The sequence below is a fragment of the Salvelinus sp. IW2-2015 genome, linkage group LG20 (genome assembly GCF_002910315.2).
Source record: "Salvelinus sp. IW2-2015 linkage group LG20, ASM291031v2, whole genome shotgun sequence".
Taxonomy (NCBI): Eukaryota; Metazoa; Chordata; class Actinopteri; order Salmoniformes; family Salmonidae; genus Salvelinus; species Salvelinus sp. IW2-2015.
The window spans coordinates 10,903,414-10,924,600 of NC_036860.1; the positions used below are offsets into that span (position 1 = coordinate 10,903,414).

Below are 21,187 nucleotides of genomic sequence, written 5' to 3' on the forward strand. Positions count from 1 at the left end.
GTTGGAGTCCTTACATAAAGAACAAATAATGAGCTAGAGTAGGGAAAGTAGAAGAGCGAGGGAGTAGTGGAGAGTGAGTAGAGATATGAATTAGGGTGAGAGTTGAAGAGAGGAGAGAGGGAGGAGAGAGTGAATAAAGAGAGTGTCTTATGAAATTGTTGTGGGGTGGTATTGGAAAGGAGACGTAGTGTTGGTTAACCCAGCCCAGATGTGAGAATGGGAAAATTACATGTTAAAAATATTGCGTGTGATTGCACAACCCACAGGGGTTAGGGCAGAAACTCCGATAACGGTTCGAGGCTCCACTCCACTGCACGTTCCAAATCCACACGTCCCTATTGGCCCAGGCTTGTCCAGAGACATCACCATGCTGTCCAGAGATAGCCGGATAAGAGCGATCAGGGGCATTTAAATTCAGACTGGATGAAAATATTGCGCTAAATAATATATTCTGTTTACAAAAAAGACCAGAATAATCAGGATATATCCTTTTTATTTTTTACACTGGGCGTTACAGTCGTCATACAATAACTTCAGTAGCCTAAATAAAAGATTAGGCTAGGGATGTTAGCCGCAGATGCACCAGGGTTGATGCCAATTCCAGTTAATTCAGAAAGTAAACCAAATTCCATTTAATAATACCATTAAATATATATATGGTTGGTTGGTTGGTTGGTGATCAAATACTTATGTCATGCAATAAAATGCTAATTAATTACTTTAAAAAAATCATACAATGTGATTTTCTGGATAAAAATGACAGACCTCTACATGCTTTGTAAGTAGGAAAACCTGCAAATCGGCAGTGTATCAAATACTTGTTCTCCCCACTGTATATATAAAAAATTGGCATTGGAGTTTTAGTGTACTTCCTGAATTGACTAGATTTTAAACGGAATTGCCCCCAACTTTGCTGGGCACCGCTATTTTGTTGTCTTAACCCACAGCATATACCTTCATAGGTTCCCACAGGGAGGCTGGGCTGCTGCATGTTATGGTGAATCTTGCCTAGCAATGCCACACCTTCGTAAAGTGGTGCCAGCCAGCAACAGAGGAAGACATGTTGCCTTTGGCTGGTGATAGGAGGGGGAGGAAGGGAGTCTCAGTTTTGCCTCCATGTAAATGTATTTCAGTGCCAATGGCTTCAAACTACTTGTCCTGACAGCACACTGCTCGCACTCTGCATGGGCTTCGATAGGGCTGACAGCCTGGCACCTATAATCAGGCTGTTTTACATTTAGTTCATCTTCAACCTATCACATGTTGTAGCTACCGTCGTTGTTTGTCTGTCATCTCCTGTCAGACTTATGTCATTAATCAAACAATGCTTTACGTATTGTGACACTTCAGTTTTGTTGAATGCTGTAACATTTACAAATCAAATTAAGAGAGACAATTGATATACCGATGTGTACTACCATTGATGGGTGGTAAATCATGTAGGCTTTTACTATGATACATTGACAGCCCTTGTCGTCCTAAATTGTGATGGGTGGAAAGGTGACCCTCTAGATTGCCGCACAGGGGAGGCTCCAAGCTAGTGTTGCATGCTCTCCCATTCACCTCGGGCCCATTTAGATCAACGAAAGCAAAATGCAAAAAGGATCATTTGAATATTCAAATTGAAAAGCTAGATTCATTAACTCAATACAACTACCACCGAAGGCCAAATGCTCTCGGTTACTTGGCAACCGGACGTATTATTAATACTTGATCGCAATAACTTGCTTGACAAAAAAAAAATCCCTCCTCCCAGACACTGTTCATAGCAAGGCACTGGACAACTGACATCAGGGTCGTATTCAAACTAGGTTACATGCTGCTTCATGAAAACATTATTAGGTGTAATTGGGGGTGTTTACATACGGGTAAGGCTTAGTATAGCCTATCTACCTGCATAGAATACAACCCAGACATTACCTTGAAAACTAGCCTAGGGCTACCTACAGTGTACAATACTCTTCACTGTTCACCTCCTGCCTGTATGCATGTCAGAGAATATAACAAAAAACATGACAGACAGACCGGCCACAACGGTCCCGGCGTCCGGTGAGTGGTATTTGTGTGCTACTAGCTCAATCAGCCCAGTGACAAGACATGGCCAGCAACAGGGAGACAGAGATGGTGACGTCACCCAGCAGAGCAGAACGGTGACTCTGTTGAACGGGAGGAGGCTGTGCATATTACAACAACAGATGGGAACAGCGATCAAAGCTAGCCACAGCAAAGTAAGCCAAGCTCCTAGTCTACGCTTTGACAACAAACACAGTACACAACAGTCTACACTGGCCATACAAGCAGGCAGAAGCAGCGACGTCGGCCCTAAAAACATACAACCTTGAAATATAGATGTGAACACCAAGAAATACACAGGCCTAGATTGGTCAAAAAGAGGAGGTGTACGAATAAATCCTATCAGCCATCCTTTATTTGTTGTATGATAAGGATGACAGCGCTTACAGAACTGAATCTGTTATGGACATTGAAATGGCGGCTCACACAATAATCCATTATAGATTTTCAAAGGGACAAAACAACCTTGCGGCGGAGTTAATATCAGAAAACAGTCATACAAATTGCCTCCATAGGTCGTGAGCTATGACTCGGCTAGCCAACCCTTTGAACATCTTTTGCCATGGAAACCAAGCACCCTTTCCAGTTCGTGGAAGGCCTACACATGACATAAATGCCTTAAATAAAAGCGGGAGGTGGGAGGGCTGGGCTGCTGTGTCACAGCCGGGCGCCAAGTTCCACTCCTCTCCTCCTCCAGACTACCACACCATCTGACCGGCAGCAGCTCTCCTCTGTGTATTCTTGAGCAGGCCAGGCAGGCAGGCTGCAGCTAGCTCACTGCAAGGCATGGGCTGGGCCCTCCCTCACTCTAGGCTTAGCACCAGCCCTGGAGGAGACCGTCTCAATGTAGTATCCTAGCCTGGCTTCCTCTGTGTCGTCTGGTTTTGTGTCCGATTTTGGTACGGGAGGAGACGTCTAATTGTTTGTTGCCTGGGCTTGTATCAGTTGCCAATGTGAAAGTGTGGACAAAGACTAGCACGTGACAATCACATAAAGGGAAAGAGTTGTGTACCGATGGAATAGAATGACCCAGATATATATATATTTTAACGGCAAATCATCTGCTGAAAGGACTGTGGTTGAAATAAGGATTGGGGATTAAATGTAAATGAAACTGAGCCTGTTTGAAGCTACATGGGCAGCGTTTCAAATGGCACCCTAGTTCCTATATAGTGCTCTACTTTAGCTGTGGCCTGTTGCCATCGGTCCAACCAGGAAGGGAGTCTTAGTGTCCCTTATGACATCCTATTCTCTACCACAAACTCTGGTAAAAAGTAGTGCACTATATAGGGAATAGGGTGCCATTTGGTGAGAAGCCTTGGGCTGTTGCCTGGATATAACATCAGTCTGACTGCCGGAGAGTCTCAATTAGCTGATGGGGTCAGTTAGCCTAATGGACCATGTGACCTGCCAGTATTCTACTGGGCCAATATGGTTGGCTGTTGGTGCTGAAACAGGAAGAGGAAACAGATCTGTCTGTGTGTGTGCGTGCCTGATGAATGAGTCACAGGCCTTGGTAGAAGACTAGGAGTGGGCGTTGTGAATGAACAAATGAGTCTAACAATTAGAGAAAGTGTATGGGTGTCGATGTTCTCAGATCTTATTTTATGTGTGTGGGCAAGACTGGTGTGTGTCCATGCATTTTCCTTTTGGCCTATCCATGCACCATGTCCAGTGCCCACGCTGACTAATATACTCATAATAAGTTGTCAGCAGTTCGTTGATTTGCATGAGTAGGCCTAGCCAATACTAAAATGAGCATGTCATCTTATTCCCCCAATGAGGATCTAGTCCACTTTCTAGGCTGTTGAAGGAGAAGGGCCAAGGGGGCTGAGAAGGAATGCTGAGGAGCCTGAGTGTCCGAGCTTCTGGCAGGGCCAAATCTTTACCACAACAGCGTCAGGGCAGGAATCCTCTTTGCAAACAAACCCTGAGCAGAGCCCAGTAGACTGCTCTCTCTGCACCTGCCCTGCCTGCCAGAAAATAAAAACTCACCAAGAACCCAGTGGCTTCCACCATGGCCCAGTCCACCGGTCCAGGAATTTGTATTGTTGTCAGAAAAGAAACAGAGATTATCTCCAACGCATTGGTGCCTCCTCTGAATTAACACATACCCAGTGGAAAGTTTTAGGTGCACCACCCCGTTCACGAAAATAGTTTGCTCCTATAGTGAGTCACGTGGCCGTGGCTTGCTACATAAAGCAGGCAGACAGGCGTCGAGGCATTCAGCTACTGTTCGATTTAATTTTAGAAAGGGCAAAACGAGTGAGCTAAATAGCTTTTAGCGTGGTATTATCGCCGGTTCCAGTATCTCAGAAAGGGCCGGCATCCTGGGCTTTTCACGCACGACAGTGTCTAGGGTTTACCAAGAACGGTGCGACAAACAAAGATCATCCAGTTATCGGGAGTCCTGTGGATGAAAACAGCTTGTGAAGAGATGAATCGAAGGCGAATGGCAAGAATCGTGCTAGCTAACAGGCAGGCCACAAATAACGGCGCAGTACAACAGTGGTGGGTAGAACGGCGTCTCAGAAACGCACAACTTGTCACGGGTGGGCTGTTGCAGCAGACGACCCCCCCCCCCCGGGTTCCACTTCTATCAGCTAAAAACAAGTAGCTCCAGTGGGCATGCAATCAACACTGGATAATTGAGGAATGGAAAAATATTGCCTGGTCCGACGAATCCCGGTTCTTTTTGCGTCATGCTGATGGCAGAGTCAGAATTTGGTGTAAGCAGCATGAGTCCATGGCCCCACTCTGCCTGGTGTCAATGGTACAGGCTGATGGCAGAGGTGTGGGGAATGTTTTCCTGGAACACATTAGCTCCCTTGATACCAATTGAGCAACGTTTCCGTGCCACAAAGAATTCAGGCTGTTCTGGAGGCAAAGGGGGGTCCGACCCAGTACTAGATGGTGTACCTAATAAACTGGCCGCTGTGTGTACATCTAGGCCTACGCACACGGCAGGGGAAGGAGGCTCACGCAGGGAGTGACGGGGCGTGTAGTCTTTAAAAGCGCGTTCAAAAGGTTTAGGATTACACGAGTAATTTAAGTAAAGCCTGAATCACAGACAAAGATTGATATACCCCCCACCACTGTGAAAATATTGAGTTATCTGCGGCCCCATGACTGCGGATGTCATGCTAATATGCAACCTGGTTTCTGTTTCTCAGTTTTCTCCATAAAATGACATGCTATTTCAAATTTTGTCACAATTTGTTGTTAAACATATAATGGTCTAAGAGAAACCATGTGAGGGTGTCAACTTGAGGAAAACATGAGATCTTAAAATCTGATGCCAAAATACTTTCCAATTACACCCTTTGCTTTTGCATGTTCCCCTTTCTCGTGTGTACCCTTTGAATTACACCACTTATAATTTCATTTTAATAGTTGTATTGTGTAGCAGTGTTTAGACCTTTAGTTTAGTGTGTATATTTTAGTGCGTCAAATCTGCCAACCTCCAAGTTTGGAGGGCACCAGAAGTTGTCCTGTCCCAACAGATGTCTAGTGTGCAAAAATCAATTTGTTTACAGCCTGGTCTTTAAAAAAAGGACTCAATAGCATCGTAATTCTTCAGTCACAGTGCCCGCCTGCCTCCATTTTGTCATAAACCCACTCCCAGCTTTGAGGGACAATTACGGGGGTAGTAGTCTATAGCAAATGAAAATCCAACGCAATATAAGGATGTTGTGTTTCTAGAGGATTCAGGCCTGGGGTGGTACAGTATAGTGAACCACTGCGGTGCGGCCCCCAGTGATCTTGAGGCAGCAGACAGCCTGAGCCCCAACCAGCCTCTCTTCTCCTCTCTCACTGCCCTGCAATCTCATTATCCATCCAGCAGACCTTTCTCCCACAGAGCAGCAGACACAGGACTCGTTTGGCCCAGGGATGAAGCATGCTCCTGTGGGACTGAGGACGCCACCCCCTTCCCCCCCTTTACTATAAATATACTGGAGACTAAGCGATATGGAGACCAAATGAATAGCAGTACCATCTCTTTATTTTTAGATCCTTGTAACAACAGTCGGGTCCTCAAACCCCACCATTTCCAAATGAAACTGAGTAAGTTATTGAAAGTCAGTGTTCTCTAAAACAAATCAAAAAGGAGGAAACAAGTACATTAGACATTAAAATGACATAGGCCAGGACCACCATGCGCAGCAGAATAAAATGCACACACAAACCTTGCAAACTAAACCAATTCACAAGCAATCAGAAAAGTGCCGTACAGGCATGCGAGCACAAACACACTAGGCACCTTAGCCTTATTCACACTGCCACACACACACACACACACAGGAGCCTTTTCATTATGGGCCCGGCTCTGCGGGCGCTGCCAGGTACAGATGAGGTGTGAGAGCAATAGAGAGAGAGAGGAGGGTGGGCTAGACAGTGCTATAGGAGGTGGGAGGGACTCTGCTGCAGGTACCGAGGCAGCAGAGACGGGCGAGAAGAGCTCTTCACACACACGGAGCTCGGGCTAGGCCTATTGGGATAGGACGGAGAAGGAGGAGGTGGTGGGGCAGCAGCACTCTCCAAATCAGGAACTGATGAGCATACTAGTTTACACCGCAGCTGTGCCTCCAAGCACTTCACTACGGTAGACAACTGTAGCCGCCGAAATGTTGACCGCATCCAACACTATCCAGTACATCCAGACAAACAAGCATGGGCTCCACTGAACATCTGTAGGCGGTCTCGAATAGGCCTCGCTTTTCAACGTATGGAATAAAATTGTCGTATAGCTTGTTGAGCAGAAGCTCACTTTGAGGAACGCCATGCAAAGGGTAGGGAGACAAAGGTTCTGAATGAATGACAAACGGCAACCTTGATAGAGCATCCAAATGTCATATTCCATCAACCCTTTGTCTCGCAAAAAGGTCAGAGGAGCTCTCGCCGATTAAGCGGCATCAGACTGATGTCCCAAAGTAATTCGGCCATCCTGAGGAAGAAGGACCTGAAGAATCTGAAAAGCAGAGCAAGAGGGGATATGCTGCTTGGCCTGAAATAGAAAAGCCACATCCATTAAAAAAAAAAAAGAGACGCTGGTTGACTAATAAAGGCTCCATTTTGTATTCGTTGGGAGCACTGTCCCTGGGTCGTTTTTCTAGGATTTTTTTTGCCGGGGTGCATTGGGTAGTCCCAATAGGTATACGCTGTGAGTCACAGGCCTGTATTAGCCTGTGGTGAAGAAATATCATAGATGATCATGTTACTATAAAATGCTCCCACTGGACTAGTAAGGCCTAATAAAACAGAATATCCAAACACAGAAAGAAACCAAGCGAGCGTATAATATCTAACCATATGGGTAATGACACTCCACAGTTCACAATGGCGGCATTCCTTCCTTCTCCTGCTCTCCAGACACACAAACTGGTCTGTCAGCCACCTTAGCTTGACTGGAGTGTGATGCACAACAGGAAACTCACTGCCACACACACACACACAACACAAACGCATGCATAACCACTTCCTGTATCTGTTAAAGAGCGGGAGGAGAAACTGAAAGAGGGTGATGTGACATCTGGTTTGTTGAACAAACAACGTTTGCTCGCTCGGTCTCTGCGCCTTCGACTCAAAACACACAACCCACATGTGCGCACAAACAAAGACGGAGCAGTGCACAGAGCTGCCCTTTAAAACGAGTCAATATCTTCTCTCTGCTGCAGGCAACAGGATACCTGAGCAGCCAATCTATTCTATTTACACTGAGTACCACAGCTACTTCTCACACACAGGCTCTTCGATATTATGTAGCGTGAATGAGGGAGGCTCTACCTCACTAGGTTAGCACTTCTTTTCGCTCTCCATAACATGGTACTACAGCCTCAAACGTTACCAGTTCATTCAAACCCGACACGAAAACGCCTAACTTTTCATACACACAAAGAGAATATGAGCTGTGGTATTCGTGTTACAATAGCGCTGAGACCAGCTACGATGTTTGTTATCTTGTTCTTGATACTCAAACTGTGACAGATGTTCTACATGTGCGACCTGCTCCCCTCTACCCGACCCCTCCTCTTCAGCAAGCACACACACACCACAGCAAAGGGTTCTTCAATTCCTTCTCGAGCAGCAGAGGAACTCATTTCACAGCGACATGACCAGGTTTCATTGCCACTGCAGCCCCCCAGCAATCCTAACTGTAGAGCTAGGAGTTCCTCTCATAAAAAGGGAGGTAGTGTAGTAACCAAAGGTTAATATAAGTAGGTGGGGGTGGGGAAACCATCCACAGTCCACACTTCCCTTTAAATTGTCCAGTAGAGGGACATTTGGCCAATCAAATGGCTTAGAGGTCATTTAAATGCAGAACGCAGATTCAGCCATGGTGTTCACTTGCGGCCGCAATGAATGAAGCGCTCAACCATGAAGGAACACACACCCGTTTATCTTTAAAGGAAGCACTGTCCACTAGAAACGTAATCTAGGTTATCACCTCTGAAGGAGAAAGGACCTGGTCAGGTTAGGATGACATTTCCAACACATGCATGTGTGGATGAGACACTGGCCCGCGCACACACACACACACACACACAGTTCTGCTCTTAACGGGCTGATCTTTTTCAACTTGTTCAGTCAAAATAACTAATCTTTCGACTCATTTAGTTCATTTGAGTCAGTAATACCCAGAGCACGCAGGACCCCCTACCGGGGAACAGAAAACTCAAAATAGTCATGCTTCTACAAACCTCTTGTTCACAATAAGGGGATCATTGGAGCTGTAATTTGTAACAGACTTGTAAAAGCGTGCGCTTTAATAATTAACATTTGTTGATTGCTAGGCACACAAATACGATTATTTGTAGGTACATAGGAAACAAGGTCTAATTGTGGCCGCAACCGGACTAGATTGTGAACTGTTGGCGGATTGCATTGCTTGACTGAAAGGTGATAAACACAATGTCGTTCGCGAACTGCAGCACCTCAAACAATTCATTCTCGAGTTCGTTGAGCAGAGGTGGTGTATGTTTAGTTTCGACGAAGCTGTGTCCATCATAACATTCAATAATTAATTAATTAATTGTATTAATTCTTGCACCATGCAACCAACCATCAGCTCTAAACATGAATTTTTCATCGTCTATGCTGCCTGCAGCGTTAGACATTGCCTGTGCGCATATGGGTCTTTCTAGAAACTAGGGCAGCAGTGATGATTTCCTACGATGGACAACATGTTACAGCTGTTGATAAGTCATTGATAATGAATCAGCCAATTTTTAGATACGAGAGGAACATAGCTATATTCAATAAAATTCACACGTTGATTTAAAACCCGTGTAACCCGTCCTCATGGTTGGTGTCTTGACGGATTTGTCCAAAATCGTGACATTAAACATTACTTCTATCCTTCCATTTATGGCAGTGTAAGTTGTCGTTATATATATTAAGTTGTTAAATTAGACATTTAACTTGAACCCTGTACGAATCCTGGATATAGCTGTCGGACAGTTTTTGATAGAGAGATCTCAGAACTGCAGTGCAACTACGAAACATTTCATGTCTCCATATGAAAACAGTTATTGGGCACACGAATCCAAAACAATTTATGCGATTGAGAGAAGGGGGGGGGAAATGCTCCTAAGCAAAAGAGTCACCTTAAAAGAGATACTTGAAACCTAAATAGATACGGTCATCAACTAGTTTCTTCAATATTTATGGATAACGCTGTGTTGATGTGCCTTTTCAGACTGATAGTCTAGTGACAAAGAGCTGTTGAGACAGCACATGCGATGCAACAGCCCAAGTGATGAAAAAAAAGTGTTCGCGAGTAATGTCTAGAATGTGTGTCTCTCATTCATTATGCAGGTGAAAACCGGTGTGCCTGGATCTAATATCTCTAGCGAATTGATGTTGATCATCTGTTTTCTGCTCGATTTACAGCAGGGTCTCGTTAGATTTAACAGAGAAGGCATCAAGTTAACGAGTTCATGGTTTCATATGTTTTTGTGCCTCGGACTGGACACGAGGGTCTACTAGACTCAATTGTGTAGGACAGACTTTTACCCAACATCCAACCCTATTCCTATGAATTATTCTGGATATAATGACAACATATTACATAGCCTAGCGGGCCTCTTCACAATATGATCGGGTAATGAAACAACATGACAAATACATTTTGGTAACCATGTCACACCTGCAATTTTAAACAATCCAAGAGGCTTGAAATAGCCTTCTTGGAAGTTCAATTTGGAGCTCAGAAATTCAAGCGGTCTACCGGAATAGGCCTACCTTGAAAAATCTGACATTTCCTACATTTGGTCCTTGAACTGTCCTTGTAATTATTGTAGCCAATGTACACGTTCTCCTGCTTCGCTTATAATTAACCGTGATTTCATTTTTCATTTGTTTTTGTGAGAGGTGGCCACTTTCATTTGTTTACCACAGCTTCAATTGAAGAGGTGTTGCGCTACACTGTTGCAGGTAAAACCATGTGGTTATTATGAGGCAGACAACATATAATGCTGGCTTCAACTTGGCTTTCCATACAAATCATTCCATTACAAAATAAGTGGTTATTGGTCACTTTCTCATTATAAAAACTGTGTGTCTCAGTGGTGAAAAAGTACCCAATTGCAAACATAGATTATTTTTTTATTTTTTTATGCTGGCCATACCATGGATCATTTAGCTATTTGATTTTGAATTTTAGGACCCTTTAGGTATATATAAAAAAATGTAAATAAAAGTATTATACATACATACACATTTAAAAAAAAAAATAATATTGAACTTGGCGTCCACTATAGTGAACATAAACACAACATGCAATAATTTCAACGATTTTACTGAGTTAGACTTAATACAAGGAAATGATTTGCCCATATCTATAGATTTCACAACTGAGCGGGGGTGCAGCCATGGGTGGACCTGGGAGGGCATAGGCCCACCCACTGGGGCGCCAGGCCCAACTAATCAGAATGAGTTTCTCCCCCACAAAAGGGCGTTAATACAGAGAAATTCTCCTTAGTTTCATCAGCTGTCTGTGTGGCTGGTTTCTGACAATCCCGCAGGTGAAGAAGTCGGATGTGGAGGGCCTGGGCTGGCGTGGTTACACGTGGTCTGTGGTTGGGAGGCCGGCTGACGTACTGCTTATGGTAGAGAAATTAACATTGAATTCTTTAGCAACAGCTCTGGTGGACAATCCTGCAGTCAGCATGCCAATTGCACATCTAGTAGATATGAAAACTAGCAAATATTTTTTTTTTTTGGACACAGTGAGTATACAAAACATGAAGAACACATGCTCTTTCCATGATATAGACTGACCAGGTGAATACAGGTGAAAACTATGATCCCTTATTGATGTCACTTGTTAAATCCACTTCAATGAGTGTAGATAGGTTAAAGAAGGATTTTTAAGCCTTGAGACAACTGAGACATTGATTGCGTATGTGTGCCATTCAGAGGGTGAATGGGCTAGACAAAAGAGTTAAGTGCCTTTGAACGGGGTATGGTAGTAGGTGCCAGGCGCACCAGCTTGTGTCAAAACTGCAACGCAGCTGGGTTTTTCACGCTCAACAGTTTCCCGTGTGTATCAAGAATGGCCCACCACCCAAAGGACATCCAGCCAACTTGACACAACTGTGGGAAGCATTGGAGTCAACATGGGTCAGCATCCCTGTGGAAGGCTTTCAACACCTTGTAGAGTCCATGCCCCGACAAAGTGAGGCTGTTCTGAGGGCAAAAGAGGGTACTCATTATTAGGAAGGTGTTCCTAATGTTTGGCATACTCAGTGTATTTAACCCCTTATTTTTGTTGGCACAAAGCTGCCTTCACACTTCCATTCGTTTGTATGGGTTACCTTCAGACGAGGCCTGTGACACTTATGGGGGTTGTAGAGCAAAACAGAGAACACAAATCGTGTTTGTGAGTCTCCCCCTTTCCATAGTAATTTGTTTGTAGCGCAAACCGTTCGGGCGCTACACACGCTTTCGTGAGAAGAACAATTTTCAGGTGGTGGAAAAAGTATTTGGTATATTGTCATACTTTAGTAAAAGTAAAGATAACTTAATAGAAAATGAGTAAAATATTACTTGAGTAAAAGTCTAAAAGTATTTGGCTTTAAATTTACACAAGTATCAAAAGTAAATGCAATTGCGAAAATATACTTACATATCAAAAGTATTAATCATTTCAAATTCCTTATAATAGGCAATTTTCTGATAGCCATGGGAACACTCCAACACTGAAATCATTTACAAACAAAGCATTTGTGTTTAGTGAGTCCGCCAGATCAGAGGCGGGGATGTTCTCTTGATACGTGTGAGAATAGGACCATTTTCTGTCCTGCTAAGCATTCAAAATGTAACAAGTACTTATGGGCGTCAGGGAAAATGGAGTAAAAGTAAATTATTTTCTTTAGGAACGTAGTGAATTAAAAGTTGACAAATATAAAGTACAGATACACCAAACCACTACTTAAGTATTTTTTACACCACTGTCAATAGTCGGGATGTCTCATGGTCTGAAACACTGCTGTAACTCTGCCACCTTCTCACAGGTTTCGAAAGAGAGCACCAAACGTAGGCTTACTCTGTCTACTGTACAAACAATTCAATGAGACAAAAAAAGCACATAAAAAGGCACCTCGTTGGCATGTTTTTCAATCCCCCTGGAATGTAAATAAGACTGATGTTATATCATCAGCCTATATAACGATATTATGGAAATGTGGAACATTATGGAAAACGAGACTTCTCCCCTTCCCATTCATCTGAGAATACGGTCTAAGCCTAGTAGCCTACCATCCCCTGAAACCACTAATGAACATGACTGTCTGTACCCCATCTATCTTTCAATGGTGTTGGTCCTAGGATTTAAGATAGAAAACCAGCCTAAGAGAACCTCAGTGATCTTTAGAGGGGAAGCTCTGAGCCAGAGCGGTTCTCTTGGCTCCATTAGCGAAGAGCAAACACGGTGGTGTGAGTGAGTGAGTGAGTGAGTGAAAGCGGGTGAGGGAGAGAGAATGGCAATGCATTAAATCATTACAGTCACACCACCACAGGCAGAGAGGTTCGGGGTGGCGGTGGTGAACTAGTATTTGTATGGTATTTCCTGCTATCGCAGAGTGTGAATGACTCTGGACAGGACTACTGCAGACACGGAGTGTCATAGTAACTGCAAACACACCGAATGGAGGACTTGACCCCCATACCAACAAACTTTGTGACAACTGCAGATGTAAAAAGGGCTTTAAGCATAAATGTGATTGCATTTGAGTAAGAAGGAGTCCTAAGACCACCACCATTTCACTCTGTAGCTATTGCTTCCCATTGTCATTGTGTTGTGCAGCCAAATGCCTGTAAAGGTGTTGTCACATAGCAGCTTCCATTTCATGGATCATAGGAAAACATTAACGAGCCAAGAACAAGACATTTCAATGCCACCTCAGGCTTGGCTTGTACCTGTAAAAGGGACGAAGAACTCCGGCCCAATTAAACTAAACCATTTTAGTGTGGGTTGCCCTAGCGAAATATTCAGTCAATGTGCTTGCGATTGTTTTCGTAGAGCCCAATATAAAATTCCCAAACCAGTTATATTGCTCTATCTGGTAGCAACGGAGGGCACCAGCATCCTGTCCCCTGGATATGCATAAACTTGATCAGATTCATTGGCACAGCCCTGCAGTAACATCAGTTGAACCCTTCAGCTGGGTTGTGTCCTTTCGGCACTAAATGGGAGAAGTAAAAGTGGAAGGGACTACCTGGACTTGTCCAATAATAAACACTCATGTTCGTTTTCTGTTGCAAAACATGTTGTTACGTTGTGCCCTAATCAACCCAACCCTGAGGAGAAAACTACCATCCAACCCCCAGGGCCTTCATTACAGGGGGGGGGGGGGGGGTGTGAACCATATCCTACTTCTACCATAAGCTCCAGAAAGCCATCCTGAGAAGGCGCGTGTTGTCGTTTCAATCCAACCCATTAATCTAGTGGTGGTGCTGGTGGTAGCCGTCTGCTAATCCAACGTGCTAGTAATCTCCAGACTGATTAAACAGACGTCTAATGCACCATGTGCTGCCCAACACTGCCTTTTTAAATCAATATTGTTATTGGAAACCTTCTGGTTAGATAAGAATGGTGAACAATAAGAATGATTATCTATAATTTAAAAAATATGCAGACGAAAGTATTACTTATAACAAGGGAAAAATGAAAAAATATATAATTTTGTTCTGTACTCTTGCTTTGGTGCGAGATAAAGTGGTCATTACGGATATTACAGCTAGAACTGTAGTGTGTGAGAGGGGCAGATGAGGGCCATTTGAGACACCACATTACTGTTGAGCACTGAGCAGCTAGAGTCAGTCCGGGTGTTTTTTCTCTCCATTCACTGCCCAGGGGTGCAGCTGAACAGGACCCAGGATATGGCGACATGTGGTGCGGACTGCGGAGAGGACACGTTACATGGAAACTTCTAGAAAACGGGCTAACAAAAGAGCCTGGCGTCAGGCTGAAAGACTGATGAACAGGCAACACCAGGTGAACGTATCAACACAAGCCAGGGAAAAGAGAGACAAAGGGAAGGCAGAAAGGAGAGAAAAGACGAACGGATATAAAGCAGAAAACCACCCACGCAAAGAAATCCTAACCAATCAGCTTGCTTCGAGGATCCTGCGAGCTAACTGGCTAAACTGGAAAGCCAACCGAAAAGGTCAGCAAGCAGGAAGGAACAAGGACGTAGTGGATCCATTTGTAAATGAGTAACTTGGGTCCTTAAATCACATTGACAAGGACTCTTAGCACGGCCCTGTGAAGCACACAGAATTAATTGAAGGGCAGGGCACAAAAAGTCTGTTTTTCCATAGTTTGGCTAAGAGCTTAGTTCCTCTCATGCTAACTAACCTAATGTGGGCCAAGGCTACAGGTTTATGTGCCAAACGGCCATGCAAAAAAGGAAGCTGCGCTAACATGACAGGAAACTCAAACTGTTGCAATTATGGCAATAAAACAGATTGAGAACCAATCAGGACTAAGCTCTCACGCACCAATAACTGCAGGAAGAGGTTGGTAACTGCTTGAGAGCTTTACTTATTTAAAACCTTGACACACCTCACAAAGTAATCTTTCTCCCAATTTCTTTGCCATTGTTTTGGTGCAGAAGAATATAAAATAAGATTTTGCACTTAAGAAGATTGGGATGCCAAAAGTATTGGTACAAACAAATCTCACACGCAATTTGCATGAGGTCGCATTCACATGCCCACCATCACTAAATATATTTCACACCAAGTTAAGCATCAGTGGGAGGAAGGATAAGGACCTAGTTCTCCATATTGAATTTGAAGGGATTGAAGGAAGGAAAGTATTGCACCGAGACCATGTGAGAATGAGTTGCTGCTGACACGTCGACAGTACTATAATACATGAGGCTTTGTGGAGAGTCCCCATAAGATGAAGAGGAGCATGTGAGATGTGAGTACAGATGAAGAAGAAGAAAAACACGCCACAAAAAAATAAACATCCTGTTATCAAAAGGCAGTGGGTTTGCATAAATGGGGGCGTGGCTAGGCTCAGGCTTTTGAGACAGAGCTGCCACTTGGGCTGACAGGGAGGAGCTAGTCTCTGGAAGAGGCCAAAATGGAGCAGACAGTGGAATGCACCAGAAAAAGGCCTTGCATCGTCCTGAGTCAGTGCCCTGCAGCACTAAGGCTGAAGGAGCAGAACACCAGAGAGCCCATATCAATAAAGCATCTTAGAGTAAGAGTGCTGATCAAATATCAGTTTTGGATCATAACGAATAAGATGATATGGACAGAACCTAGATCAGCACTGCTACTCAGACGCTTTGTGGATAAGGGCCCAGAGCCTACTAGGCCATGTTTAAAAATCGGACACTTACCTGCGCAGGTGACCTGTCCTGCATTTCCAACATGCTCCTGTTGCTCCCCCCCAAAAAAACTCCAGGAGCAAGACGGGTTACCCAGGGGGGGGGGTGTTTTGACAAGGGAAAGGGGTTCACGGGGAGGAGAAAGGTCACCAGAATGCACATCATTCTCATCGCAACAGTGTTTCACAAACATATTAAGCCTGTGGATGAGTAGATATGAATCTAAAAACAACCCCAGTTAGGTAGAACCGAAAGCAACAGTTCATAGAACAGTTTTATTCATGAATGCATAATATTTAGGCCTAGTGGGTTATGGGAGTGAGTGAAACGGTTGGCCTACAGGGTGCTACAAGACCTTGCCTGGAAGGCAGCCAAAGGTTAATGATTACAAATGGAGGATATAAGGCCAACCAACAGGGCCTAAAATGAATACCGGCTAACTGCCAAATGCGGGTAGATTTTGGCTTTGCCGGGAAAGAGCGTCTAATTTTACCAGCCACGTTGGCGCATGGTAACACTTCGGACTCAAACTTGTGAGCACTTCATAAAAAGAGTCAAGTATGGGCACAAGTGCGAGTTGTGCGTTGTAGCAAAATAAATGTTGCTCTAATTTACTTGAATGACTTCTAAAGTGAGACTTTGTCCTCGTGTTTCTTACCCATTTACATAGTTTTGTTCACAAGCTCGGTTGCTTTTCAATGTTTGAGTTTGCTCTGACAGCTAACAAAAAGAGACATCGTTGGCCTCTTCTAGTGACATTGTAGCAGGCACAAGTGATGACTCGAGTAGCCCTGTCACCAAGGTAACCTTAAAGGGGGAGCAAAACATTTGACAAAATACTCAGGTCACAGAATATTTCATTAAATTGAGCAACATACCACATTACTTCTTACTAGTAATAGATTACTTGTTTTAGAAACATTACTAAGCATGCTCATCTGTTTTTTTCTTTGTGTAACTATGGCAAAACAAATATTTTGGCTGGGGGGGGGGAAATGAGTGGCTTGTAGATTATTATAATATTATTTTTTAACATATATTTTTTTATCTACTTTCCACAGTGGCTGGTATATAAAATAAAATGTTTAGGCTCTTTCAACCAACCATCAAGCCCTCCAGTAGAACCCTCAATGATGCTAATCTTTACATAAGCTTTGTTGTGTCACTATGACATGTACAAAAAGGCCACACACAAACAAGCAGACTCGTACACAGAGACCCTACTCATTACGTGACACACAGACATCAAAAGCAGACCGGTCATTCTGTGTCAAAGAGAACTATTGGGTTGTAAAATGAGACCAACTCAAAACAACTGCTCTGCTTTTAGATTTTCACAAGGAGTTAAGACTCTGGCCTACAGGGTAACCTGTAGGGTAACCATCACTGCTTAGCTTCAAGACAGCGCTTTATATCGTGTGTGTGCATGTGTGTAGCGTTGCACGGTATACCGAAACGGCAGAACCTTTTCAAATGTGTCTCGTGTCATCTACTGATTGAGAACCAAGTCTATCAGCGCAGCCGATGTCCCCTTATAGTGCGAGAGCACCGTGCCTGCTCCACATACTCATTGCTAGCTCAAGGAACCACTGCACTTCATTGGGAGCCTGGGCTGCACCACCACTTATGCTGCAAAGAAGTTAACACAATTGAATAATGCAACACGGTTTGTAGACTTTTTGAAACCGTTAATTACTGTTCACAAATATATAAACCATTACAACACAAGATGATACCGGTAGCTTCCAGCTTTGTAGGCTAGCTTTCCTTGGTAGCTTACAGCTGAAGCTAACATCAATTCACTGCCCTAGTACCTTGTTTTTGATAATATACAAACCATAAAGCAAATATTGCTGATTTCAATGCGGATTGTCACCAAAAACAATTCATTTTCTTCCTCCTATGGGCCCCGCCTCAAGTCTCTCAATATCATCTTTGCTTGAGCCTAGAAAATGACTGTGTGAATGACATCATGGGTCTTAAAAGACACAGCGCACTTTTATATCATATTGGATGATATATATCCTAGCTATGACAGGCTAGAAGTTTGTATTCTAGCGCAAGTTGGCTTGTTATGGTTGGTTGCTGCCTAAGTTTCTCACACACGCAAGGCCCGTCCTCCACCGTCTCTCCCGCTGTATAAGCTCTGGTTAATAAAGTCGAAATGGACTTCTCTGCTGCTCCCCTAACTCGTATCCGACCATGTCTATACGCAACTGGTGGTCCTCGGGTTGGTTCGGGTCTCTATATTGAAAAACGAATTTCTGCATTTTTGCCCGGGTGGGAAAGCCCCAGGTCCATTTCAGAACAGGTCTAACTTTTTAGACCTCTACTTGAGAGGCCCAACATAACCGCTGTCACAACAGACAATACCAGGAACATTGTAAATGATGTCACAGAAACTGGACTTGGGCAACAAATAGGGTGCTTTTTCGTATTTGGCTAAATTAACAAAAATTAACAGTTGGCATTTCATTTTCCTGCTGTACCTTAAACACAAAGTCAGGACAAACACGGTGTGCAGACAGACAGATCACACAAATCAAACCTCAAGGGGTTGCTCAGAGCCAAATGTTAAAATGACCTTATAGTGGCTGCATCAACGCCACAATAGCGACTTCAACTGGTCTGGAAATAACAAGCTTTCCTTACACAAGACACAACAGACATCCAGACACACACAAACGACAAGGTGGTACCATCAACAAGCTGCCAACCTAAACTATGAAAAGCAGGAATAGGTCTTTGCAAATATGTTCTCTGTTCATCATATAGAATGTTATGGAAGTGGATGAGTCATGTACAAGAAAAAAGAAAAACAGTGCCCCCTCCCCCCTCTCTCCGCAAGAGGAGCGCCCTGTCACTTCTTAAAGGTGCAGGTGCCCCTATTTTCTTCTCCCACACGGACAGTCAGACAGACTGTAAAAAACAGCAGCTGTGTCATCATGCTCTCTCACTATAATCTGGCTGGGTGTAAGCCTATTTGGTCTTACGCAATTCGCCATGTGACCGACCAACTGCTTTCATCATGCCCGAATGTAGGTTATCCCTCATACCGTCGCGTCGGTCCGTCTTTAGCTTTAGTTCACAACATTCAAACAAGGCCTCTGTGACTATGACCCACAGTCAGGCTCACGTTGCGTCCCAAATAGCTCCTTATCCGCTACATAGTGCACTACTTTTGATCCCAGCCCTATGGGCCCTGGTCCAAAGTGGTGCACTATATAGATTGGTTAGTGCCCATGGGCCACGCACTACACACAATAACCAGTGGGCCTGGTGGAGCTGGAATCAGAGGAAAGCCGCAGGGCTGACTATAAAAAGAGCCAAACATAGTGTTCACATGTTACTCAACTGAGGATCATAAAGAAAAGGCCAATCCAACTGAATAGGAACATCTAACGTAACCAGCAACAGCTAGCCAACGCTATTCAAAAGTTAAGGCAACATTCAACAACATAGGACCAATACTGAATACTTCAGGGTGGATTGTCCATCTACTCCCACATTACTTCATCTGCCTGTAAAAATAGAGATGAAAACACCATCTATGGGTTAAAATTGACTCCTGCGATGATCACATTTAGTGCCTCCTCCAATGTAGTCAACTAGCAAAAGAACCGCAATATCGGACATAGGATAACAACCGCACTGGAATTAACCTAACCTGGGGTCAAGATAGCTTCTTTCGGATATCTCCGCCTTCACGTCTTTGAAAACGGTGGTTGCTTAGACCCAGGCTTATCCCTGAAGACATGAAAGTGTGTTTGAAGCAGAGGACTGCACTGCACCATCAGAACAGAACAGCCTTTTATTAAAATAGGGGTTTTTAATTCACTTTCATTACCCATCAGCCATCACTTCATCAGGGTCACCTTCCACACAAAGGAGGGTGCAAGCCACATCCTCATGAACACAGGACCAGGAAGACGTAGCGCGCGGACACACGCTTGTATGTAACATAAGTGGGCCTGGATTAGGCTTCCTTTCAGCAGCAGAGAGTGGTAACCGGAGATGAACCCTGAAACTGGCAGTGTTTCTCTGTTAAAACGAGACTACAGATCCCAGTGGCTAACAACCCAACAAGCCAAGCCAGGATGGAGTCCCCCCTCTTTCACTCACTCACTCTAGCATCTTTGTATTTTCCTCTACTGTAGCCTCCGACTCCCTCTCTGCTTTCTCCCCATCCTAAATGCCAATTTAGTCAACATTACTTAATTCCAAAAGGCCCATTCCACTCTTTCTTTATCAAATTAAATTGTCTGTTAAGCGGGAAAAAACACATTTTACTTTTGTCCAGGTACTTACAGAGAGATGTGTCGCTGCTCGATGTCCACCCTGGTGAGCTCGTCCTCTTCCACGTCCGTCTCTCCTCCGGAGCTGCTCTCCGTGGCGTCCGAGTCGAAGGCACTCTCCGTGGACCTCAGGTTGGTGGTTCCGCTGAGAGACAGGCGCTCCAGCTCCGCCGGGACAGAGCCGTCCTTCAGGAATCGCCCAAGCCCCTCCCTCTCCTGCGGGGTGAGGGGGGCGTCCTGGCCTCCGCGTCTCCCGCCAGGTCGGAGGGCATCCAGTGGCCCCAGGGTGCTCTCCAGGAGCCCCCCCAGCTGCTGCTGGACATGGTGCTCCACCTGCTTGGCCTGAACCACCTGGAGGCGCTTCCTCAGGCGCCGCAGACGCCCCTCGATCTCGCCCTGCCGGCTCTGGCTCTGCTGAGTCCGCTCCTTAACGTCCACTCCAAGGCTGCCCAGGCCCAGAGAGGTCTGTCGGTCCGTTGGGGAAAGGGATGATGTGTCCGTGGCCAGCGATGGTGGCCGTTCTGAGGGTTTGCTGTCGGGCCAGTCCATGGGGGTGTTGGTGGAGGCTGCGGGGGGTGCTGGCTGTTCAGGGTTTCCAGCAGGGTTGTAGGACAGTCCTGTGGGCTGCTGGTGCTGCCCTCCCCCGTTGAGAGGAGAGTTTCCTCTAGAGGCAGCTGTGTGGGGTTGGGGCTGGGGCACCGGGGAGTCCAGTCCATGTCCAGCAGGAGGCCTGTTATTACCTCCATTGACCGCTGTCATACTGTCCCGGTCCGCCCCGTTTTTGGCCAACTTCTTGGCCACGCCGTTGACCGGTGGCGGCGAGCTTGACAGGGCCGGGGGACCACCTCCTCTGCTGTTACTCATGATGCTCTTCAGCTGTTCCTCTGAGAGCTCCAGTGTCTTGTGTTTCCTGGGCAGGAAGCTGGGCAGAAGGCCGTGTTTCTGCAGCAGGACGCCTTGCAGCTTCAGTGACTC

At 44.9% G+C, this 21,187-nt stretch overlaps 1 protein-coding gene across 1 annotated transcript in view; it reads right to left on the bottom strand.

Annotated features, from left to right (window-relative positions):
* kansl1b (KAT8 regulatory NSL complex subunit 1b) overlaps positions 1 to 21,187 on the bottom strand; it is a 70,763-nt gene that overhangs the window by 28,131 nt on the left and 21,445 nt on the right. Inside the window, exon 3 of the mRNA XM_070449190.1 lies at positions 20,226 to 21,168. Coding sequence (XP_070305291.1) covers positions 20,226 to 21,168 — 943 coding nt within the window. The remainder of the gene's footprint in view (positions 1 to 20,225; positions 21,169 to 21,187) is intronic.